Genomic DNA, 20742 nt, shown 5'->3' with positions numbered 1-20742 from the left:
TAGTAGAGAATCAATATCTGTTCTCAAGTTATCTCCAGTTCAAAATCAGTTTTTCTGGAAACCCTTTTGTATAAAATAGAAGTCTTGTAAAAATGCTACAGAAATAAAATTCCAATATTTTGATATCAATATGAGTTTCTAAATCTTTATTTCTCATAGATTCTTAAAGAATCTAATAGAAAGTTTCTTTCTTATTTTAGCAAAAAGAGAGTTTTTCTTTAATCGAAGTCTAGAAATTTAGGTCGTGGTTAGTTTGCCATTTTCGGCCCCTTTTCCGTTTTCGAAAACGTGAAAAAAGAGTTTGGTCCGTCGTTTTCGAAAACGTATTTTCGAAAACGAGTTAAAATTTATAACTGAAAACACAAAACGATTTTTTATCGTTTGCAGCGTTTTCAGTTATAAATGTCGAAAACGCTCAAAATGGGTTATTTTTGAGGAAAACTAAAAATCGTTTTGAAAATGAAAATGCAAACCAACAACTATCTTATTTTTTAGAAATGATACAGTGACAGCAAGAAGCAGAAATAGTAAAGATTCCGTTGAGGCAAAAGGCCGTCGAAGGAAGCAATTTATATATTCAAAGCTCGAATATCACTCAATTCTAAATGTAAAAGTCCAGATCAAAACTAAGGTAAGACTATTAATTTTTGCTAAAATCAGAATAAATCTTTTTAAGTTTTTAGAGAATCATAGGGATTATTTATGATTGAATGCCAGAATATACAATTAAAGGATTATATAATTTATTAGAAAGAATGTTAGAAGAAATAAAAAATATAATTTTTCAATTAAAAAATATAAATGCATCTTCTGAAAAATATAATATACTTAGTAAAAAAATATGAACAATATCTTGACAGAATATTCCAATATATTGACAGAATATTCCAATATATTAGATCATAATATGGACCTATATACTAAAATTTAGAATAAAATAAATATAAGATAAAAATATTTTAAAAGATTCAAATATATATTGCAATATAAGAAGAATCATTTTAGTAAGAGTAATATAGACTTTTCTATTAATAACTTAGAAAGAAATAAAATCCGACCAAATAGAAAAATCTCCCACTATAAGGGGCCAAATCCGTATTTAAATCGGTTAGATCCTTTCGTAAAATTGCCCAAGTATAGTCGGTTCGGGTCACCTACAGTGAATGACGGATCTTCCTTTGAAACCTCACTTCCGGTGAAAGCCGTTCAGTCTTCTCCATCTCTCGCTCTCTTTCCCTCACACACACTCACAGCGGCGGGTGCAGAGTCATATAGGCTACGCTCAGGTGGAGCAACGACTGGTATAAACTCGTAACGCCCTTATAACTCGCGTTCTTCCACCTTTTGTATTTGTCTTTACCATGTACTATCAACATGCACCATTGTGAAATGGCGGCCGGGTCGGGTTTGAAGGACCGAGACCCCGGAAAACCCTGCCACTGCCAATTGAATACTGAGGCTTTAAGGGCATAATACTGTTCAAAAACCCCAGTTTTGAGAACCCCCGAAACATAAACCTTAACCCTCCGTAGGAATTTTGTTTCTACTTTGAGGTTTTAATTTTCCGTTTTGGTTTATTTGTCATAATCTAATTCTTTCCTGTTATTTATCTAGAAATGTAAATAATGAATTTTCTTTTTCTTTTTCAGATGGTATTTTGAGTTCTAGTATTCATAACTTGAAGCCAGCGGCCAAACAATGGTGAGTTAGAAATTGTAGTCTTTTGATACATTAAAACACATATAAACTCACTATTATGTTCGGGGTTGTAGTTTTATCCTTTCAACTCATTTCTATGTTAGTATTGTTCATGACCTGTCTTCTATTTTATCTTCGTGTGGAATTTTGAGAAAGGAATTTATTGGAATTTCACATTGAATTGCAGTCAGATATAAGAAAATGGTTCATGAAGCAACATGATAAGGGCACTGGGAATGGAAATGCATCAAAGCCTGCAAAGCCCTCTGGAGCTGAGAAGCCTGCTGTCATTTCTCAGCCTGAAAAATCGGTTTGTTTCTTTTAAATGTGACGTTTTTAGTCAGAGAAGCTTACATTTATCACGCATAGAAGGTTCAAGTGGATTCAATTTTATCGAAGAAAATTAAATTCGCGAGCTTAGTATCTAGAATGACTTCCAACTGTAGATTTGTAAACATTTTATCTTGTTTTTCAGAATCAATTATATATTTATATATCAGTATCAAGTGCTTTTCAACTTGTAGCCTTAGAAACAGGCTGAAAAGATAAGAAAAAACAGACAGCAGTAGACAGAAATAGAGCAGGGATTTCATAGACACTAGCTGATGTGAAAGGTGGTGATGTAGGCAACTAAATGTAAACACAGAATGGACAAAGTCGAACCAACATTCATCTCTTTCCTTGTTTTGATCTTTTGTTTTAGATCTGTCCGTGTTATTTTTTCAGCGAAGAGAAAAAAAAAATTTGATTGCAATTTTATGTTTATTTTGGTTCCCAGGTACAAGAACCCCAAGAAAGTTCTGGCAGAAGGAAAACCAGCAAATATTTTTCTAAAGATAAACACGTGAAAGATGAGCTGGAAGTTGAGGAGGTTTCAGCAAAAAGAAAGGCCCGAAGGGGTAGGGCGGAGTTAGACAGTGATGTTAAACCCCCACCTGGAAAAAAGGTTCACAAAGTCGAGGATGAAGATGATGATGAAGATTTTGTCACGCCTTCTAGGAGGGAATCAGTTGATGCCACCCGGGGCAAGAAATTGAAAAGTGGGGTGGGTAAGGGAGTTGCTCAAAACCTTATTGATGAAAGTGATGAAGATGATGCTGGTAAAGCAAAATCTAATCTCAAAACCGCTGGTAGGGGCCCTGGAGGGAAAAATGCTTCAGCTACTTTAACTACTACTACAGACATGGATGTTGATGGAAGTGATAAAGAGGATGTCGATGATAAAGATGCTAAATCGACCAAATCTGGTGGACGAGGCCGTGGTGGAAGAGGCACATCAGCAGGTGGAAGAGGCGGAGGTGGTGGACGGGGCGGATTTATGAATTTTGGAGAAAGGAAAGATCCTCCTCACAAAGGAGAAAAGGTATTAACATTCTGGAATCTGGATTAGTGGATTATATGTGTAAATAATGCAACTTGTTCACATCGACTGGTCTTCTTGCATGTCAGGAAGTCCCTGAAGGTGCTTCTGACTGTTTAGCTGGTTTGACTTTTGTGATTAGTGGAACACTTGACAGGTAATCCTTTGAATATTAGGGGGTTTGTAATTCAGTGCATGTACCACCAAAATATGCATGCGCACAAGCAGCCTTCAAACACTATATAGGTGTACATATATCTATGCGCAAATGCGTAAATACATACGTATTCTTGTGCGTGGGCTTACATTTAACCACAAAACTATGCTTGACCTTGACTATATTTGAATAATCCACCATGCTTTTGTGCCTTGTGTGTTGCTTCATTTTGGAAGCACAATTTGTGAATATTATTTTCTTGGTATTTGTCATGCATGGTGCTTAGACATTTCTCAGATTCGATTTGAATTGACCTTTTCACGTTGTTATGTCCTTCCAGTTTGGAAAGAGAAGAAGCGGAGGACTTGATTAAACGCTATGGTGGTCGTGTTACTGGATCTGTCAGCAAAAAGACGGTGATTGTTTTGATTTGCATACCCTACTTCTTTTTAGGCTTGGCCTTATTCTGCTAGCACATTACTGATGTAGTTCCTTGCAGAATTATCTCCTATGTGATGAAGATATTGGTGGACGGAAATCTGCTAAGGCTAAAGAACTTGGGTTTGTTTTTATGTTTTTTTTATGACTTGCCGTATTTTATGTTAGCGATATTTCCTTGTTTTCCTAATACTCATATCTTTGTTAATATTTTCAACTGGATTGCTTCTTATAGCACTAAATTTCTTACGGAGGACGGTTTATTTGATATGATTCGCACATCAAATAAATCGAAAACAAGCATACAAGAATCGAAGAAGCCACTGGATAAGGTTGCTCCATCTCCTCCAAAGAAGAGTCCTCAAGTGCCGGAAACAAAGAGTACGTGTTCCCTTAACTACTGTGTGGGTGTGTGCGCGCATTTTTTTTAATGCATTGTTTTCATAATGCTGTTGTTGTGAGGTTTTGTTGTGCTGACTGTAATTTGGATGGACACATTGATATTCTGTTTGACTGTAGCTTTTGCCATTTGGATAGAAGCTTGGTGTAAGCTTTTAAAGTGTGTTTCTGATTGATTGATGAAATTATAAAATATTATACTATGGATATTGTGATATATATCTAGTTTGATTTTTCTGTCGAAAACTCCTTTGCTTGCGTATGAAATAAAGATCCCTGTCTTTTTTGTTTCACTAGCTGGATTAAATCTTGACACGTTCTTGTGGCTTGAACGGTTCTTATTTGTATTGCTAAGATGATGAACAATTTATTGTTCTTATCAACTAAACATCCCAATTGGATAATCAAAAATTATATTTCTCACATGCAACTCATATATCAGATAGTATATAGCTGGTTGAGTCAAATCTTTACACGTTCCTGTGGCTTGAATGGTTGCTGTAATTGTTATTGCTTCGATGATGAACACCACTTTATTCTTCCTATCAACAAAACATCAACATGGAGAATGAATAAATTAAATTTATTCACCTTCAACACACTTACCTGATAGTATATGCCCTTGTTTGAGCCCCATTTTTTCCATCAAAATACATTTTTCAACAGTGATTTGACATCATTATAACCACACATTCTTCAATAAAATAATATTATACGCAAATCAAAAACTTTTCTTTATTTTTTAACCACACATTTCCCATCAATACACTATTCAAAAATTCATTTTCTCCCCCAAAATGGGGCTCAAACAAGGGCTATGTCTGTCATCAATTGACACTATTAGTACAGATGGTGGATTTACTGTAATTTTGGTAGTTTATCATTTATATTTATTTATATAGAATGGTTTTACCCTTTTGAGTTTAGTTTTTAGGCTGTTGAGTTCATAGCTGTGTTGTGAATGTGCGGGCATCTTCACATTTGCTGTTACTGTAGTACTCATTTGCACATATATGATTATATCAGTTTAAATTAACTAAAAACTTTTTCATGCCGATTTTTTTTATTTTGCTGCATCTTTGTCAATATCTCCTTAAGACTCGTGTGGTCAGGTTGATCTTATTCACTGTATGTGTATCTTCTCTGCCTTTTTTGGGAATTATAAAAGCTTCACCATCGTTCCTCATAGCTATATTATAATTGTTAGTAAATGTGTGGTTTTCCCAACAGGTTGGAATGTTACAACATTTAGTGCTTTTCATTTATTGTTATCCTTATGGATATGTTTATAGTAGTTGGGCTTTAATTTTGGAAATTGTGGGAACTTCCTTTCTAGAACAAGTTGGTAAACATGTTGTAACAAGCGTAGCTGTGAAAGGATTGTCTCCAGCTGCCTCCCTGCCCAAGCGAAAAGATCAACCTACAGCTCAGTCTGGGTTGCCATGGACCGAAAAACATAGACCAAAGGTTCCAACTGATATTGTTGGGAATCAGTCAGTGGTATGTTGGGTGCTGAGTGCTGTCATCCTAGCTTTACTTTCTAAAGATATTCCTTTATGCAAAGATCTCTCTATCTGAAAATTCTGTACTAGTGATAGCTGGTCAAATGCAGGTGAAGCAGCTTCATGATTGGCTGTCAGACTGGAATAAAAAGTTCCTCAATACTGATCAAAAAGGAAAGGGGAAGAAACAGAATGATTCAGGTGCTAAAAAAGCTGTACTACTCAGTGGTAACCCTGGCATAGGGAAGACTACATCAGCTAAATTGGTTAGTCAGATGCTTGGTTTCCGGACAATTGAGGTGAAGCTCGGTGATCTTTTACTTGTTTCCATTTCTTTTAGATCTTTTAGATCATCAGTTCCTTCAGTCATGTATTTTTTGGTCTTGTCTTTAGTTATTAACAACTGCATTCATTTTAAATAGGTCAATGCTAGTGACAGTCGTGGAAAGGCTGATGCTAAAATTGAAAAAGGAATTGGTGGAAGCACTTCTAACTCTATAAAAGAGCTTGTCAGTAATGAAGCCCTGAGTCTTAACATGGAACGGTTAGTCTTTACTCTTTCATGATGCCTGCATCAGAGTTTCCTGGACGAATTCTTAATTGCTTATTACTTTTGCAGCTCTCAACGCCCAAAGACAGTGCTTATTATGGACGAGGTTGATGGTATGTCTGCAGGAGATAGAGGTGGAGTGGCTGATCTTATTGCCAGCATTAAGATCTCCAAAATTCCTATTATCTGCATATGTAATGATCGCTACAGTCAGAAACTAAAGAGTCTAGTGAACTACTGCCTTCTTCTAAACTTCCGGAAACCAACAAAGCAGCAGGTCATTTTGATTTATTCATCTTCTATTTGCATGCTAAATAAACATAAAAAACATTTGCAGCATCCATTTTAAAATCTAATAGTTCAGATTTGTAGTTAATATCACGATGTTTGACTTTGTTTTGGGGATGGAATTGATGGGGTGGATGTGGGTATTGATGAGCTTGGACAGAATTTTTTTTCCAATGACACACTGAAGTTATTTTCCTGCAAGGGACATATGTACATTTTTATATGGTTTTGAGAAAGTTCACTTAATAAATTATTAAGTTGAAGTATAATAGATCTCGAATGGCCTATTTTAGAATACTTTATAGGCGTTTGTCGTCACTGAAGGTAAATTTCTTGATCTCACAAGTCAGAAGTCCGGACTTTTTTATAGACATGTCGCGCGTCAAATAGCACCCATAGAGTCGAAATTAGAACTACAGATAATTATGGAAGTGTGCTCATATTGCTGTTTCAGATTTCAGTGGGATTTCAGTTTATAAAATATTAATTTTTTCTTTAGTAAGAGGGGATGTAACAAATCTGGCCATGTCTTTTGACCCAAAAGACCTCCAATGGTCATTATTGACTGGAAAATGTGATACATAGTGGTTGTTCTCTTTTTTGGTGCTGAGCTCTGGTTTGTATAAATAACTATAATCTGCTTATGTTATAAACTTGTGCTTGACCCCACTGTGGCAATATAACTAACTCGTTAAAACTGGGATATTGTTATAGAGGATTTAGATGCTGTTTTAATTGAAAATTTTAATTCACCCAAAAAAAATATACGAACTTGTGCTAAAAGTCATATTCTCCCAGATTAACACCTGTAATGTGTGCATAACATAGTAACGAAATTGCAATTGTTGCTTGTTACTTTGTGCATTTGACTTAATTAACATTTTGACAAAACTATTATGCCACTTATAGATGGGGAAAAGGTTATCACAGATAGCCAAGCAAGAAGGACTTCAAGTTAATGAGGTACTCTCTCTCAAAAACACTTCTCTTGTATCAAATGAAGGTATTGCTCTTACTGTAACTTTCACGGCAAGCTTAATTTTTATACCTGGCTGGAGTTCACGTGCAATGACATTTGCATCTTTGATTGGACATGATATAACTAAGCTGGAGATTCTTTGTAACCATTTCTATGGTTATGAGAGCCTAAAATTGTATAGGCTTTATCATATCTATTCATTAGTATTTTTTTCATTAAATGAGACTAGTCTGATCCTCTCACGGATACCACCTTTTGGATATCAATTTTTACTTTTCTTGCAAGTGAAGAGTGTGATATAGAAGTCACATAACTAATTAGCATCTGGCTTATTTTGGTTAATTGATGAAGTATCTTATTTCTTCCAGACATAATTCGATTTTGATCCATCCTTCTGCTGACGATATGAACCTAGAAGCAGAAAGGAAATTATAAATACTAGAACTGATCATCTATGTTTTTGGCTCCAAAAAGAAGAAAAGCTATTATCTATTGCTACCAGGCTGTAGAAAAGGTACCATATACCATATGAAATTAGATCCATCAAGTAATTTAAGTACGAAGCTTTTTTATTGCTGACAGGACCTGGAAAACACGACGCTATCAATATGAAGTAAGATTTAACACTGCCTTTATATGGAGTTAGATTTTGACTACAATCCCTGTTAAAGATATCGTAATACAACAATAAGACGCTTCTATATGGATTATATCATTTTCACTTTTCTTGTTTTTACTTTTCTTCTGTTTGATTTTTCCGTTGACGTGTTTTGAGGGAGGAGGAGATGAGGTGCCATTTCCGTTCTGCTTTTAACTAGAGCAGATGGTGCAAGATGCCTTTGCTGTGTGATTTGTCTATCTGGAGCTTTGCTGAGATGATGTTTTGTTTTTTTATCATAGATTGCTCTTGAGGAACTGGCAGAGAGAGTTAATGGAGACATGCGTATGGCCCTGAACCAACTGCAGTATATGAGTCTCTCTATGTCTGTCATCAAATTTGATGACATTAAACAACGCCTTCAAAGCAGTTCAAAGGATGAAGATATATCACCCTTTACGGCTGTTGATAAGTATGTCTCGCATCAATCTTTGTTTAGTTTCTTGAATACTAATATTGTGTTTCTCTATTCATCCTTCTGTTCTAGCTATGCTATTTTCATTTGGATAGTCTTTTTGCCCCACTTTTGTTTGTTGTCGGAGGTTCTAATTTCTTTGATAGATTGATTTCTGATTCATTAGTCGCGAATATGGTGAACGCGCATGAGTTAAAATTGATGCGTCCAATTGCCTCTATCAAAAAAATTAGAAAATAAAAAAAGTTTATTTTATATATAAAAAGAATAGTCTTTGCAACTCGCATTCAACTAATTTGCCTAACCAAGATTAGTAGTACAGAATAGAGAGGAGAGATATTACTTTGTGAGGAGTATGTGTCCAAATGCTGAAAATTATATCTTATCATTGGAATCTATGAGGACCATGACATCTACAATTATTTGTAAGTAGTACTCCTTACTAAAAATGGAAACTTTAGTGTAATTGTCTTCTAAATAAAATAAAGATATTTCAGCTCCTAAGGTACATCTTGCATATACAGGCTGTTTAATTTCAATGCTGGAAAGTTGAGAATGGATGAGAGAATTGACCTTAGCATGAGTGATCCGGATCTTGTCCCACTCATTATTCAGGTATTATATATTCTTAAGGTTAAGATTACATGTTTTGCTGATCCATAAATCTCACTTTTTGACTCATCGTACTAGTTGCACATGTTTCTGAGTTTGAATTTATCTGGTTTATTTTATTTCCATTCCCTTTCCATCATTTTTATGCTGCACACAACTCATTGAAATGTGTTACCTAGCAGGAATTGGTTTACAAAGATGTGTGATGCATGTTGATTATGTTTAGTGTTGAAGACTAAGTTCAAATATATAAATCTGTCCCCTCTAACAGATTAAGCTTTTGTACAAGATGTTATAATGTGGTTTCTGAGGCAAAAACCTGGGTTCAAGTCTTCCCTCACCAATTTGTGAAAATTGTTTGTAGAAGACTAAATTTAAGTAGATATGTCCCTTCTTTAACAACTTAAGCTTTAGATGATGTGATTCAACAATGAGCAGAATAGCATAAACTGGATAATCACTTTTTGTGCTCTCCAAAGTTCAGGATATCTAGACTGAGGAATGCAACTGCTGGAAAGTTTGAAATCAGTGCTTAATTGGTTTGTAAGATTTATAGTTTTATCCTTGTCTACACACCTGTTTGGACCCCCATTGATCTTATGGATTTGAATTCTAGTTAACCTGCAAGATTATTACCTTGATTCTCCAGAAACCATGTTTTCTGCCAAAAGCATGCTGTTTATGAGCTCATTTTTCTCCTTTTCTCCTGTCTCATTCAATCTGCTTGCTTCCTGTACCCTCTTGCATCTCTCTCTCTCCCCCCCCTCCATCCCTCACTAAGACATTGGCTCAATATTCCCCAACAAGTCTTACTTGTTATCAATATAATTATTTTAACTATTCTATTTGAGATGTTCAAACGATTTTTTATTTTTCGTGAATGTTGGTGTACTGAATTTGTTTCTATGTAGTCAGTTTGTTCCTCTGTTTGTGGCTTCTTTCTACCTACTAATTTATATAGTCAAATGTCTTTTCACATCAATATTTGATTACATATTTTAAAGAAAAGAAATCAAATTTAACGATTGGGAAATTGGTACTCAGTCAGGTCAATTACATTTAAGTTCATGTAAATAGAAAAGTATTCTACAAGAAATTTGTGTTATATGTGCATGTTTCGATTGCAGGAGAACTATATCAATTATAGGCCAAGTTCAACTGGGAAAGATGACAATGGAATGAAAAGGATGAGCTTGCTCGCCCGTGCTGCAGAGTCTATTGGAGATGGTGATATTATTAATGTCCAGATTAGAAGATATCGACAGTGGCAACTCTCTCAAATTGGCTCTCTTGCATCTTCTATAGTTCCGTAAGTTCTATCGACTTAGCTCTAGAAACGGGTTACTTCTATTTTTGATCGATTTTGCTATCATTTCTTTTGTGACAGTGCGGCTCTATTACGTGGGCAACGGGAAATACTTGAGCAGGTGACAGTTGTATTTCATTATTGTTTCATTGGGTACTATGATATGACTTGCTTTGTCTACTCTTTTGGACTTTACTGTTTTTTACTTTTGACACAGTCTATTATGCATCATACCAACCTTGCTTTAACTCAAACTGAAGATGTATCCCATAATTATTTGATGTCAACATCAGGGATAATTGTTTGTGTGAAGAATTAATTCAGATAGCAAATTTTAGGGCTTAAAGATGCTTTTGTGTTATATTACCCTCCGTTTGGCAAAATTTATTAGTCATTTATAATCAATCAAACTTTATATTCAACCACACATTCCAATAGACCCACAATTACTATCCACTTATTTTACCACTCGTTTTTGTCTATTTTTAAATTAAGCAGTTTATAAATTCTTCCCAGATGGAGGCTTAGCTAACAACTGAAGGCACTATTAGTAAGCTACCTTAACTTCTAGTCCATCTACTTCAGATCATTTTTACTTAGAAGTGCACTTATTTCTGTTTTGAGTACAACATTTTTTCTTTTTCAATCAACTGTCCATGATTTTAGGAGAAGGAAAAACTACTAAAGAAGAAATAAGAAATGTCGTGTAAACAAAGAATACGCTTCAATTTGCTTTGTTTCTCAAGATAGTGGTTTCGTTTCTTAGGTGATATAGTTTGAGTTTAATGCAGAACCTTTCTATTTTCGCCTTTCTTCGTGTGAAGTTATAGTGTCGAAATGGTAAGGTTTCGTGTTGTATTGTGTTGTGGTGTTACTTCTACTGAAATCAATTTTTTGGTGATGGTGACAAGGTATGTGATGTAAAATTTTCAGATTAAGTGGGACCATCCTAGGGATTATAACATTTCTTCTTTACCCTATCAGGTTTTCCTTGTACATCCAGTGGGGATTCATATCCTAAGTTCCAAAGTTTCTAATTTTTTAGACCAAATTCCAAGATCAACGTAACAGTTTTTTGTGCTATTCACTCTTCAAACTTGTACGTCTGTCAACAAAAGTTCTACCTAATAACACCTTGCAACCCACTTTCGGGGAGAGCTGAAGTTTCGGAAATGTAAATGCTCTGGTTTCTAAAACTACTGTGAAATTTTCATTGGTTGAATCCTTAGAGACTATTTCAGCAATGTTGCCAAGTTTGGTCATCTAAGCTGCTTGTTGATGAATTTGTTGACATCATAATCACTCTGTAGAATTGTGAAGGTTTCTATTATAAACAAGTTTTATATGTATGGAGTTTTGGTCTTTCTAGTAATGGCAATGAAAATACTTCCAAGTTAAATGCATTATAATTTCTTTTAGGTGAAGAATGATGCTCCCCTAACAATTAATTTCAACCACACTTCATTGGACCCACAACTTTTTAACTACAGATTTTATCAATTTTTATCAAAATCTACTAAAAATTTGGCTTTTAGCTACATTTAACGGGTGATATGCAGTTGGTATTTTCCATAGATAAAACAATTGTTTTGAAATTTTTGTGACATCACGTTAAGCCTGTGTTTGGGCTCCATTTTTATATTAATGCATTTTTCTCTCTTTTCTTTTCATCCACACCTTCTTTAATAAAATAATATTATATGTAAACCCAAAATTTTTTCTTTCTTTTTTAACCACGCATTCTCCAAAAAAATCACTATTCCAAAATACATTTTTCCCTAAAACCTTGTAAAAATGGATCCCAAACAAGGGCTAACTTCATTCACTGATTTGAGGTTTTGCTTTCCAATTATGTGGGCTTGTGTCATGTTTTTTACCATTACAAATCATTGGAAGTTTCTTGTACTTGAAACATTAGATGCAATGTTAGATCCTCAAATGTTGATTTGGCATCTTGATGTCACTTGCATAATTTGACCCTTCTTTGTAGTGTTTTCGGTTGCATAATTTTGATAATAACTTGATTGATGACTGATCTAAATTTACATTATCCTTACTAAGAAAATAATTTCATTTGCAGGGAGAAAACAATTACAATAGATTTGGTGGGTGGCTGGGAAAGAACTCTACACTGGGGAAGAATTACAGACTTCTTGAGGACCTGCATGTTCATCTTCTTGGATCTCATGAATCTAATTTGGGAAGGTAAGGGTTACACATTTATTTATTTTGTGATAATTATTATAGCCATCAAATGGTTGGATTCAGCATTTGTACACAAGGTCTCTTTCTGCAATATAATGAAGCAAGCATGCCTAGTCTTCAAATATACTGATTCACCACTTCTGTTCTCTTCTCATGCTATCGAACTTATAATTGTTTGTTGCTGTCATGATTATTATTACGCATCATGTTTATTATTTCATCACCTTTTGGATGCTTCATGTCTAGTAATTATTCAATTCGTTTAGGCCATTTTTTCACCCTTGCAACTTATTGTAATCGTTTTCCATTTTTTGCTGCCTAACATTCTGCTACTGCCAAAATGACAGGATGACATTGCGACTTGATTATCTTACTCTTATGTTGAAGCAGTTGACCAATCCCTTAAGGGTGCTACCTAAGGTTGACATTGCTTCCTTGTCGATAGTTCCAAAAATGTGGTGATTTTGGTTTCTTTTTTAGACATGCTTTTTGGTGGAATAATTCCCAGGATGAAGCTGTTGAAAAGGTTGTTGAGTTTATGGATTTTTACTCCATTAGCATGGAGGACTTTGATACAATTGTTGAGATATCAAAATTTAAGGTATATTTAATGCGCATTTTGTATTTCCGGGATCTTATATGAATGTACTTGAGATTCTTCTCATCTACTTATATTAAATATGCACATTCATCAGGGGCACCCGAATCCATTGGATGGCATACAGCCTGCAGTAAAAGCTGCATTGACAAGAGCATACAATAAAGGCAGCTCATCACGTGTGATTCGGACTGCAGATCTCATCAAACTTCCTGGAATAAAAAAGGCCCCTAAAAAGCGGGTTGCAGCAATGCTCGAACCCGTAACTGATCCTTCGGCGGAAGAAAATGGTGAAGAATTTGCTGTAAATGAAGAAGAAAACCTTTCTGACACGGAAGAACTGGGTAATTTCTCTCTCCAATGAAGAGAGAATCCTTGTTCACCTTTTCCTTTCTATTTTTAGATCTGCTGTTGCATTGTCTTTTGACATTATATGTTTATGTAATATTTTTGTTGTTGAAGAGATGATTTACATGAAATCAATCGTTTTACTTTTTCATGCTTGCTTGTTCAGGCACTTGCAAAGAAATATTATTGAAAACTATTTACTCTTTGCCTGTCGTTTGTATCAGAAGACTCAGCTGACGCAGAGAAGCAGCTGCAAACAGATCTAGAGAGCCTTACTTCAAAGGGTTGGTGACATAATACTTCCTTCTGTATAATCTGAACTTTTTACTTATTACTGGTTAAATTGAAAGGTTTTCGATTATATGTTTTTTGGCGCGCGCGCGCACTCATATATATTTTTATTGAAACCCCAAGAGTGTGATCTTCACTTATTGAAACATCCTAGAGAATCTTTAGTGGTTGGATGATCTAAAATTGCAACTTTATTTTACATCCTTCTGTTAAGCTGATTTTTTTTTCCCTTTAGGCATCCAAGTACAGGTGGACTTGAAGGGTTCAGGAAGCTCAAGTGCCAAAAAAGCACCTGCAGGCAGAGGGAAGGGCAGTTCTCAAGCGACAGAAAAGAAAGGGGGTCGTGGTTCTGGATCAGCTTCAAGGAAGAGGAAATGAAAATTGCTCGAACTCTGAAATATCCGTACATAACCCGTGCAAGTGGCCTCATCTTCTTCCCTCCTTTTTTGGGTTGTTATTCTGAGGGTGAAGGATGTTGCGGCTATTATGTGGAGGAAATATTTTGGTGTTTACCATAGATTGTGATATATTTTTCTGAATGAGCGAGGATGTATTATGGTTAAAGCTTGTTGCATTTCCTTACCATTTGCGCATTATAAACCTTCAGTTCACAATGATAGTTCAAAGTGTAAATTGGCTAAACAAAATGGAAGATTAGAAAGCACCATTTTGGTCAATAACGAATCTGAGATTTCAGCCAAGGATGAGCTCATGGTTGGGCTAATTTGTCCAAGCTCAACGAATCTGGCCGATGTGCTCATGCCTAGTATTTGTTCCAAAAGTCTACCCTCAGAAATTCGACACTTCTGAACCAAATGGTCCAAACAATGACATCAAATATGGCCTGTGCATGAACAAGTCATTTCGAAAGTGGGAAAATTAGCAGCAACTTCCCATCAAAACAATATGCAGTTCAAAATTTGCCAATTATGTACCACTGGTGATATGCTAACAGGCAACTCAATTGTCCAGATATTCGACGAGAAACCAACGCATGCAAATAAGAAACCAAATCACAAGTCAAGGCTTGGAAAGTAGAAAAATTCTCATTACAGATAAGTACAAATTGAATAGTAGTTACTAACCAGCGCATCAAGTAACATTCATAAGTTTTAACTACGACAACACGCTCTATTACGAAGGAATCTCTCGAAAATAATTTAAAATTAAAGATCAATGTACAACTACAGCATCCTATGCATATTCAGTTGAAGGTCCAAATGAAGAACACCGTTCCCTTATTGCATAAGACTCTAAATGCTCTTACCCATGATTTCCAGTTAACTACGAACATAATCATCACAGAAAACGGGGTGCATTCACCTGATAAGAGAAGCAATCAGACAACATAAATTTCATTACTCAAACATCATAAAAATGATTCCAACAAGAAACACACGAGTTCTAGAAGTGATTTCACAAATAAAAAAAAGGGAAATTTTCATAAGCAAGAGATTAATTATGGCACATTATTCACCTTCCTCCATTTTCACATTCCTTATTTTATTTTTATTATTATTATTTTTGGTCCTTTTTTTTGTTGGTGGGGCCCGTTTCTTCAATTTTTTTTGTTGGTTTTTTTGGTTTTTTTTTTCTTTTTGTATTTAAAAAAGTTCAATGACCTTTTTGGACCTTTGACAGAGTTTAGTAACCATTTGGGCTATTAACTCCTATATTTATTACTAATTTGTAATTTTTTGAAATTTTGGGGTATTAGTTGCAATTAATTCTTTTGTTTTCTATTCTATTATTTTTCTTTTATTTGAATAGAGGGCAAAATCGTCAAAAAACAGTGAAAAGGACCTTCAGCGCAAGAAAGGTGGTAAATAAGGGCAAAAATACCAAAAAATGAAAGGTAGGGACGTTTTTCACAATAACCTCGAAAGATAAGAATGTTTTGCGCTAATTACCCAAAAAAATTACCGCGAAATTTTTTGTAATCAAACATTGGAAAATGAAAAATTTCAACAAATCAAACAGCCCTACGTTAGATTCAAAGTTAAAGGATACACTGCTGTTTTGTCTTCCACTAGCTACAGTAGTAACGCGTGGCATCGGTGCAGTTCAATCATGCGAAATCAGATTCTTAATTTGTGAACATAGATACTCCAAAATCTTTCATGATTTAGTACTTATTTGATAAAATTTTAGTATTTTTAACTGTTCAAATTTTTATGTTGTTGCACATTTTTAATGAGATTCATAAAATTTTAATAATATGTTTAATTACTTTTTGATAAAACTTTGTCAAACATCCCTTTAATACACAAAATATATAATTTTTTGATAAAAATAAATTTAGATAAAATATGGGTAAAATGTGAAAATAACTATTCATAATAATCGAGTTGAGTTCATTCAAGAAAAAAATTAGAAGGAAGTATGGGGAAACTCGAAAGAGTTGGAGACAGAGATTCGAACATCAAATTGGAGGATGAATATTTGAACACAAATCGACAAAATCGAACTAGAGAAGGAAGATTTGTCGAAAAATGAGGTTTGAACGCGTTGAGAAATGTTATCTTAAATGAGGAAATTACTCCCTCTCGATCTTGAGATGCTATTGGAACCCGTTGAAATTGCCAACTTGAATTAATCAAGTCTTAATCTAGTTGAAGAAAACATAAATGAAACCCCGGAAAAATGAACAATAAAAATTTGATTTTTTTTGAATTTTGTTTAAACAAAATGATCTGGGTATATGTATGAAAAGATCTCTAGTTTTTCATGTTCTACATAATATCTGCAACCCCTATTTATAAAAGCATAATTAAAAATCACTAAAAGATACAATCGTGGACGAGAAAACATTGAAAATCAAAGTTTGTGCAATATCCTAATTAATGAATTATGTCAAAAACTCATAATTTTTGAACAATAATAACATAAAGATATTACAAGATCTCAGAAAAAATATATTATTGTGGTTTAAAAAATGTCCAAACAATGCCCCGGTTAGATTCTCCATGCCTTGTTAGTATATAAATGGAGGTGCCGCCATGAGAGTAAGAGGATTTGTAGTGTGATATAAGAACTTCAATTTGATGTTAGAAAGAGAAAGATATAGTGTCTTAAAGTTGCCTTTTTCAAAACATTAAAATTCAAATATTTTAATATTGTTGGACACACTTCGAAATCAAATAAATTTCTTTTGAATAAAGTTATTTTGTTTTAGTATTATTGAATGTAGACGATACCAATAAGTCAAGATTCAATTTTGAACTCTGAATAGATATAACAAGCAACTTCACAATTTCAAATTAATAACGTTGCATACAACTTTTCATTTAAAACTTTTACCTTGGACAATATATTTCTAGGTCAAGATATATAGGTCTCCAAAGACAATTTGTATTCGACCAACTTTATAAAATTTTTTAAACTTTTAATTTAGGTTGTGATAATTGGTGTTTTTAATATCTTTTTATAACTCACGTATAATATGATTCACTAAAATTACAATCGAAAGAGGCGACACATTGAGGGGACAAAAAAATCAATGGCCTAATAAAGAAAGGATTTTTTTCACTTTATCAAAAGAAATTAAGAAATGCAGTGACATAATTCGAAATGGTAGCAAATGATTTAATGGAAAAGCTGACTATATTTAAAACAATTCAATGATGGTATGTCATGTAATATTATGTTAAGACATCCGGCACTATAGCACGATTCGAAAAGAAAACAAAGTCAAGGTAGATAGTATAAGATTGAATAGGAAAAGAAAAGAAATATAGGCTACCACCCATGTTTCAAAAATATTTTTAGATTTGATATTGACATATACCTCGTGACCACTTTTTAGTTAATATATCATCTAAAATGAGGTTATTATACTTAAGATATAACAAGGAAAAATAATAATAAATTTTATATGATTAATTCAAATTTAGCCCTGTTTGACAATCATTATTTGAATAAAATAGAGTTTTAAATGGTGATTTTTAAGATAATGTGTGATTAAAATATATGAACAAATTTTTGATTTACGTGTAGAATATTTTATTGTCCAAATGTGTAATTGAAAATAAGTATGTAGAAAAAAAAAGTTTCAAAATAATGATGGTCGAACATGGGCTAATTTGTCCAAAGTAAACTATAAGAATATTTACTTATTTTGTTTGACATAGTTTAAATTTACTTATCTTGTTTTCTAATATTGCAATGATGAATATATGACATTAACACGTCATTTTATTATGCAATAGTATCATTATTTAATAATAAATATTGAAGGTGCATTAAGTTTTATAAACTAATGTATACTACTTTTTAACTAAATTAAAAGTACATATTCTAGTGTTTCACTTAGGAATGTAAACAAATCGGGTCGAGTCGAAGACCATAGAAAAAAAAGGCTCGAATTTTTTGGCTCAAGCTGAGCCAAAGCTCGACTCCACCTTTAGGCTTGAACCAACAAGTTACATATGTCGACTTATTCTTAACGTCCATTTGTGCAAGAGATGCATTTTATTGGTTGCAGGTAAGATTATCCTCTCCCAAAATCTCCCCTCAAATTCGATTAAGGAAGGGACTTTGTCAAGATTTCTATGTTTTACATGCCTTGAAACTGCAATGTAGCAAGGAAAATAAGGAGGAAAGCCGAAGTTGTAAACACTTGATTAATCATATGTTTAACAATTATACATTAAGAACTCAAATCTAACTAACATATTCATCACAATTTGCAAGACACTAAGATTAAAATTTATTCTTAAGGAATTTATAGTCGATGACTCTGCTATATGAACCAGTTTCCATTCGACAAAGACATTATACAAAAAAAGCCCATCATGGGGTGATCGAGTTGGTGGAGTACGTTAGCGAGGAGGCTTTTGGTCACGAGTTTGATTCTCCCTACCAACACTTTCTCGGTCGAGCCTGTTGCATAGGGCTTACCTAGTGTGATTTACCTGGCTAGCCTGATTTGTAGGCTATTGCGTCTGCTCGAGGGTTTACCCAGTGCACACCCGAAGGGTATCGGCTGTGTATTTTCCGTAAAAAAAAAAAAAAAAATAATGCATCTTTCAATTTCTATGCACTTGGAAACTGAATGCCAGTGCAAAGTGAAAAAATCCAATATGTTTATTTAATAGGAATACAAATAATGTTTAAATCACTATTTAGAGGAGGGATAGATTCACTCTTAACTATAACTTTACATGATGGAATAATAATAAACTTAAAAGATAATCATTTAGGAATAATAGAAGGAAATTTAGCATATCAAAAAAATTATGTTTACATGTTATCCAAAATATTGTGTATCATTAAAAGATATAAATTTTAATGAAGTTTTAGGACTACATTTTAAACTTCATAAAGATGATATCATGCAACCAAGTGATCAAATTATGACTATAGAATATAGAGCTTTATATACATTTACTAATTCTAATTATGAGAATATTTATTTCAATAAACTATAAATTGAAGTTCATAAAGAATGTAAAGATATTAGTAAAATAATAGAATCAAATAAACAAATAAGTTTAATTCCAGAGGAATACGAGTTTAATATAACAAAAAATAAATCTGAAATAACATAATTAAATGAAGGAGAATGTTCTAATAATATCGTATTTAAAGATGAAAAATTAATTAAAAGATCAAAAAGTTTTAATATACATAATAAAAATCAGCTAGAAGAAATCAACAAAATAAAAGAAGTAAAACTGTATAGGAATGCTGAAAATATGAAAATAGAAGAAGAATATTATAATATAAGAGAAAATATAAATGAACCAAATATATTAATAGATGCAGAAGTTAGTGAATGTCATATAACTTCGATTAGAAATAAAGGCCTAATAATTCATAAAACTGAGCCACATAAGTATGTAAATTTTGATGGACAAGTATATATAACAGATTTAGAAGTTAAGGTACCAATAAAAATAGGAGGAATAGATCATTTAGTACCATGTTACATAGATAAAAGTATGGATATAAATCCTCATATACTTTTAGGAATGAGTTTTCTAAATAGATTAGAAGATTATAGTATAAAAAGAGATGGATTATATATTGTTCATAATGGACAAAAACATTATGCAAAAAGAATTAGATGAATAATCAGATAAGTTTTTCATTAGCTGTGTATATACAAATTACTGTTGTAGAAACAAATATAACAACTTGTGCTTTAATTGATACAGGAAGTGATATAACAATATTTAAAAGTTTTTTAATAAAATCATGGAATAATAATAGTAATATAAAAATAACTGGAGTTACAGGAGAAAATACTCAGATAATTAATAGTGCTGATAAAGTTAATATAATTTTTGGAAGTAAACTAGTAACAATAAATAAAATTTATAAATATGATAAATTAGAATGTGATATATTATTAGAAAATGATTTCATACAACAATTTCAATAATATAAACAAAAATATTATATGATAATACTACAAACACATTGCGGACACTTATTAAAAATTCTTAGAGAATTTAAACCTTACAGAGTTCAGCCAGCCCAGCGTGGTGATAAATGGGAGAAAAAATTAATTGTATTTAATGAAATAAAAAATAAAAGAATATTATATAAAAATGTTCTAAAAACAGGAATAGAAATAAATATAGAAAAATCATTGAACAACTATAAAAAACTTATGGAGAAAATTCATTATTATTTTGGAAACCACATCAGCCAAAGGCTAAAATAAAATTAACAGAAAATATTATAATAAGAGTTAAACCAATGATATATATTATAAAAGATACACAAGAATTTAAAAATCAGATAAAAGAATTGTTAGAACAAAAACTTATTAGACCTAGTAATGGACCTCATAGTAGTCCAGCCTTTATGGTTATGAAACATTCTGAACAAGTTAGAGGAAAAACTAGAATTGTTATAAATTATAAAGAATTAAACAAATATACTAAATTTGATGGTTACTTTCTACCAAATAAAGAAATGCTAATAAATTT

At 33.0% G+C, this 20742-nt stretch overlaps 1 protein-coding gene across 3 annotated transcripts; it reads left to right on the top strand.

Moving 5' to 3' along the window:
• The first annotated feature begins 1147 nt into the window (after nucleotides 1-1147).
• LOC111391308 (replication factor C subunit 1) lies at nucleotides 1148-14481 on the top strand. Of its 3 annotated transcripts, none has more exons than XM_023016501.1 (23): nucleotides 1148-1301; nucleotides 1650-1701; nucleotides 1886-2008; nucleotides 2477-3061; nucleotides 3148-3215; nucleotides 3556-3631; nucleotides 3715-3776; nucleotides 3889-4034; nucleotides 5389-5552; nucleotides 5665-5853; nucleotides 5977-6098; nucleotides 6174-6381; nucleotides 7302-7355; nucleotides 8272-8441; nucleotides 8969-9059; nucleotides 10184-10365; nucleotides 10444-10483; nucleotides 12443-12567; nucleotides 12915-12987; nucleotides 13076-13168; nucleotides 13263-13509; nucleotides 13738-13797; nucleotides 14040-14481. In XM_023016501.1, the coding sequence occupies exons 2-23, from the start codon at nucleotides 1699-1701 to the stop codon at nucleotides 14180-14182; spliced, it is 3024 nt and encodes a 1007-aa protein (XP_022872269.1). In that variant the 5' UTR covers nucleotides 1148-1301; nucleotides 1650-1698; the 3' UTR covers nucleotides 14183-14481. The 3 variants fall into 3 exon arrangements, with proteins under 3 accessions (XP_022872269.1, XP_022872270.1, XP_022872271.1); XM_023016502.1 differs by having other exon boundaries at nucleotides 1148-1311; XM_023016503.1 differs by lacking the exon at nucleotides 1148-1301 and adding an exon at nucleotides 1421-1553.
• Nucleotides 14482-20742: the final 6261 nt, after the last annotated feature.

This window comes from Olea europaea, unplaced genomic scaffold, assembly GCF_002742605.1.
Source record: "Olea europaea var. sylvestris unplaced genomic scaffold, O_europaea_v1 scaffold773, whole genome shotgun sequence".
Taxonomy (NCBI): Eukaryota; Viridiplantae; Streptophyta; class Magnoliopsida; order Lamiales; family Oleaceae; genus Olea; species Olea europaea.
The sequence above is the reverse complement of the archived record's forward strand: the minus strand, read 5'-3'. Positions and strand labels throughout refer to the sequence as shown.

What these genes read in the sequence shown, in the direction of transcription:
- LOC111391308 (XM_023016501.1), top strand. An exon ending in ATTAGTGGAACACTTGACAG is followed by an intron (nt 3,216 to 3,555) that starts GTAATCCTTTGA and finishes ATGTCCTTCCAG; the next exon opens with TTTGGAAAGAGAAGAAGCGG. An exon ending in TTGAGATATCAAAATTTAAG is followed by an intron (nt 13,169 to 13,262) that starts GTATATTTAATG and finishes CACATTCATCAG; the next exon opens with GGGCACCCGAATCCATTGGA.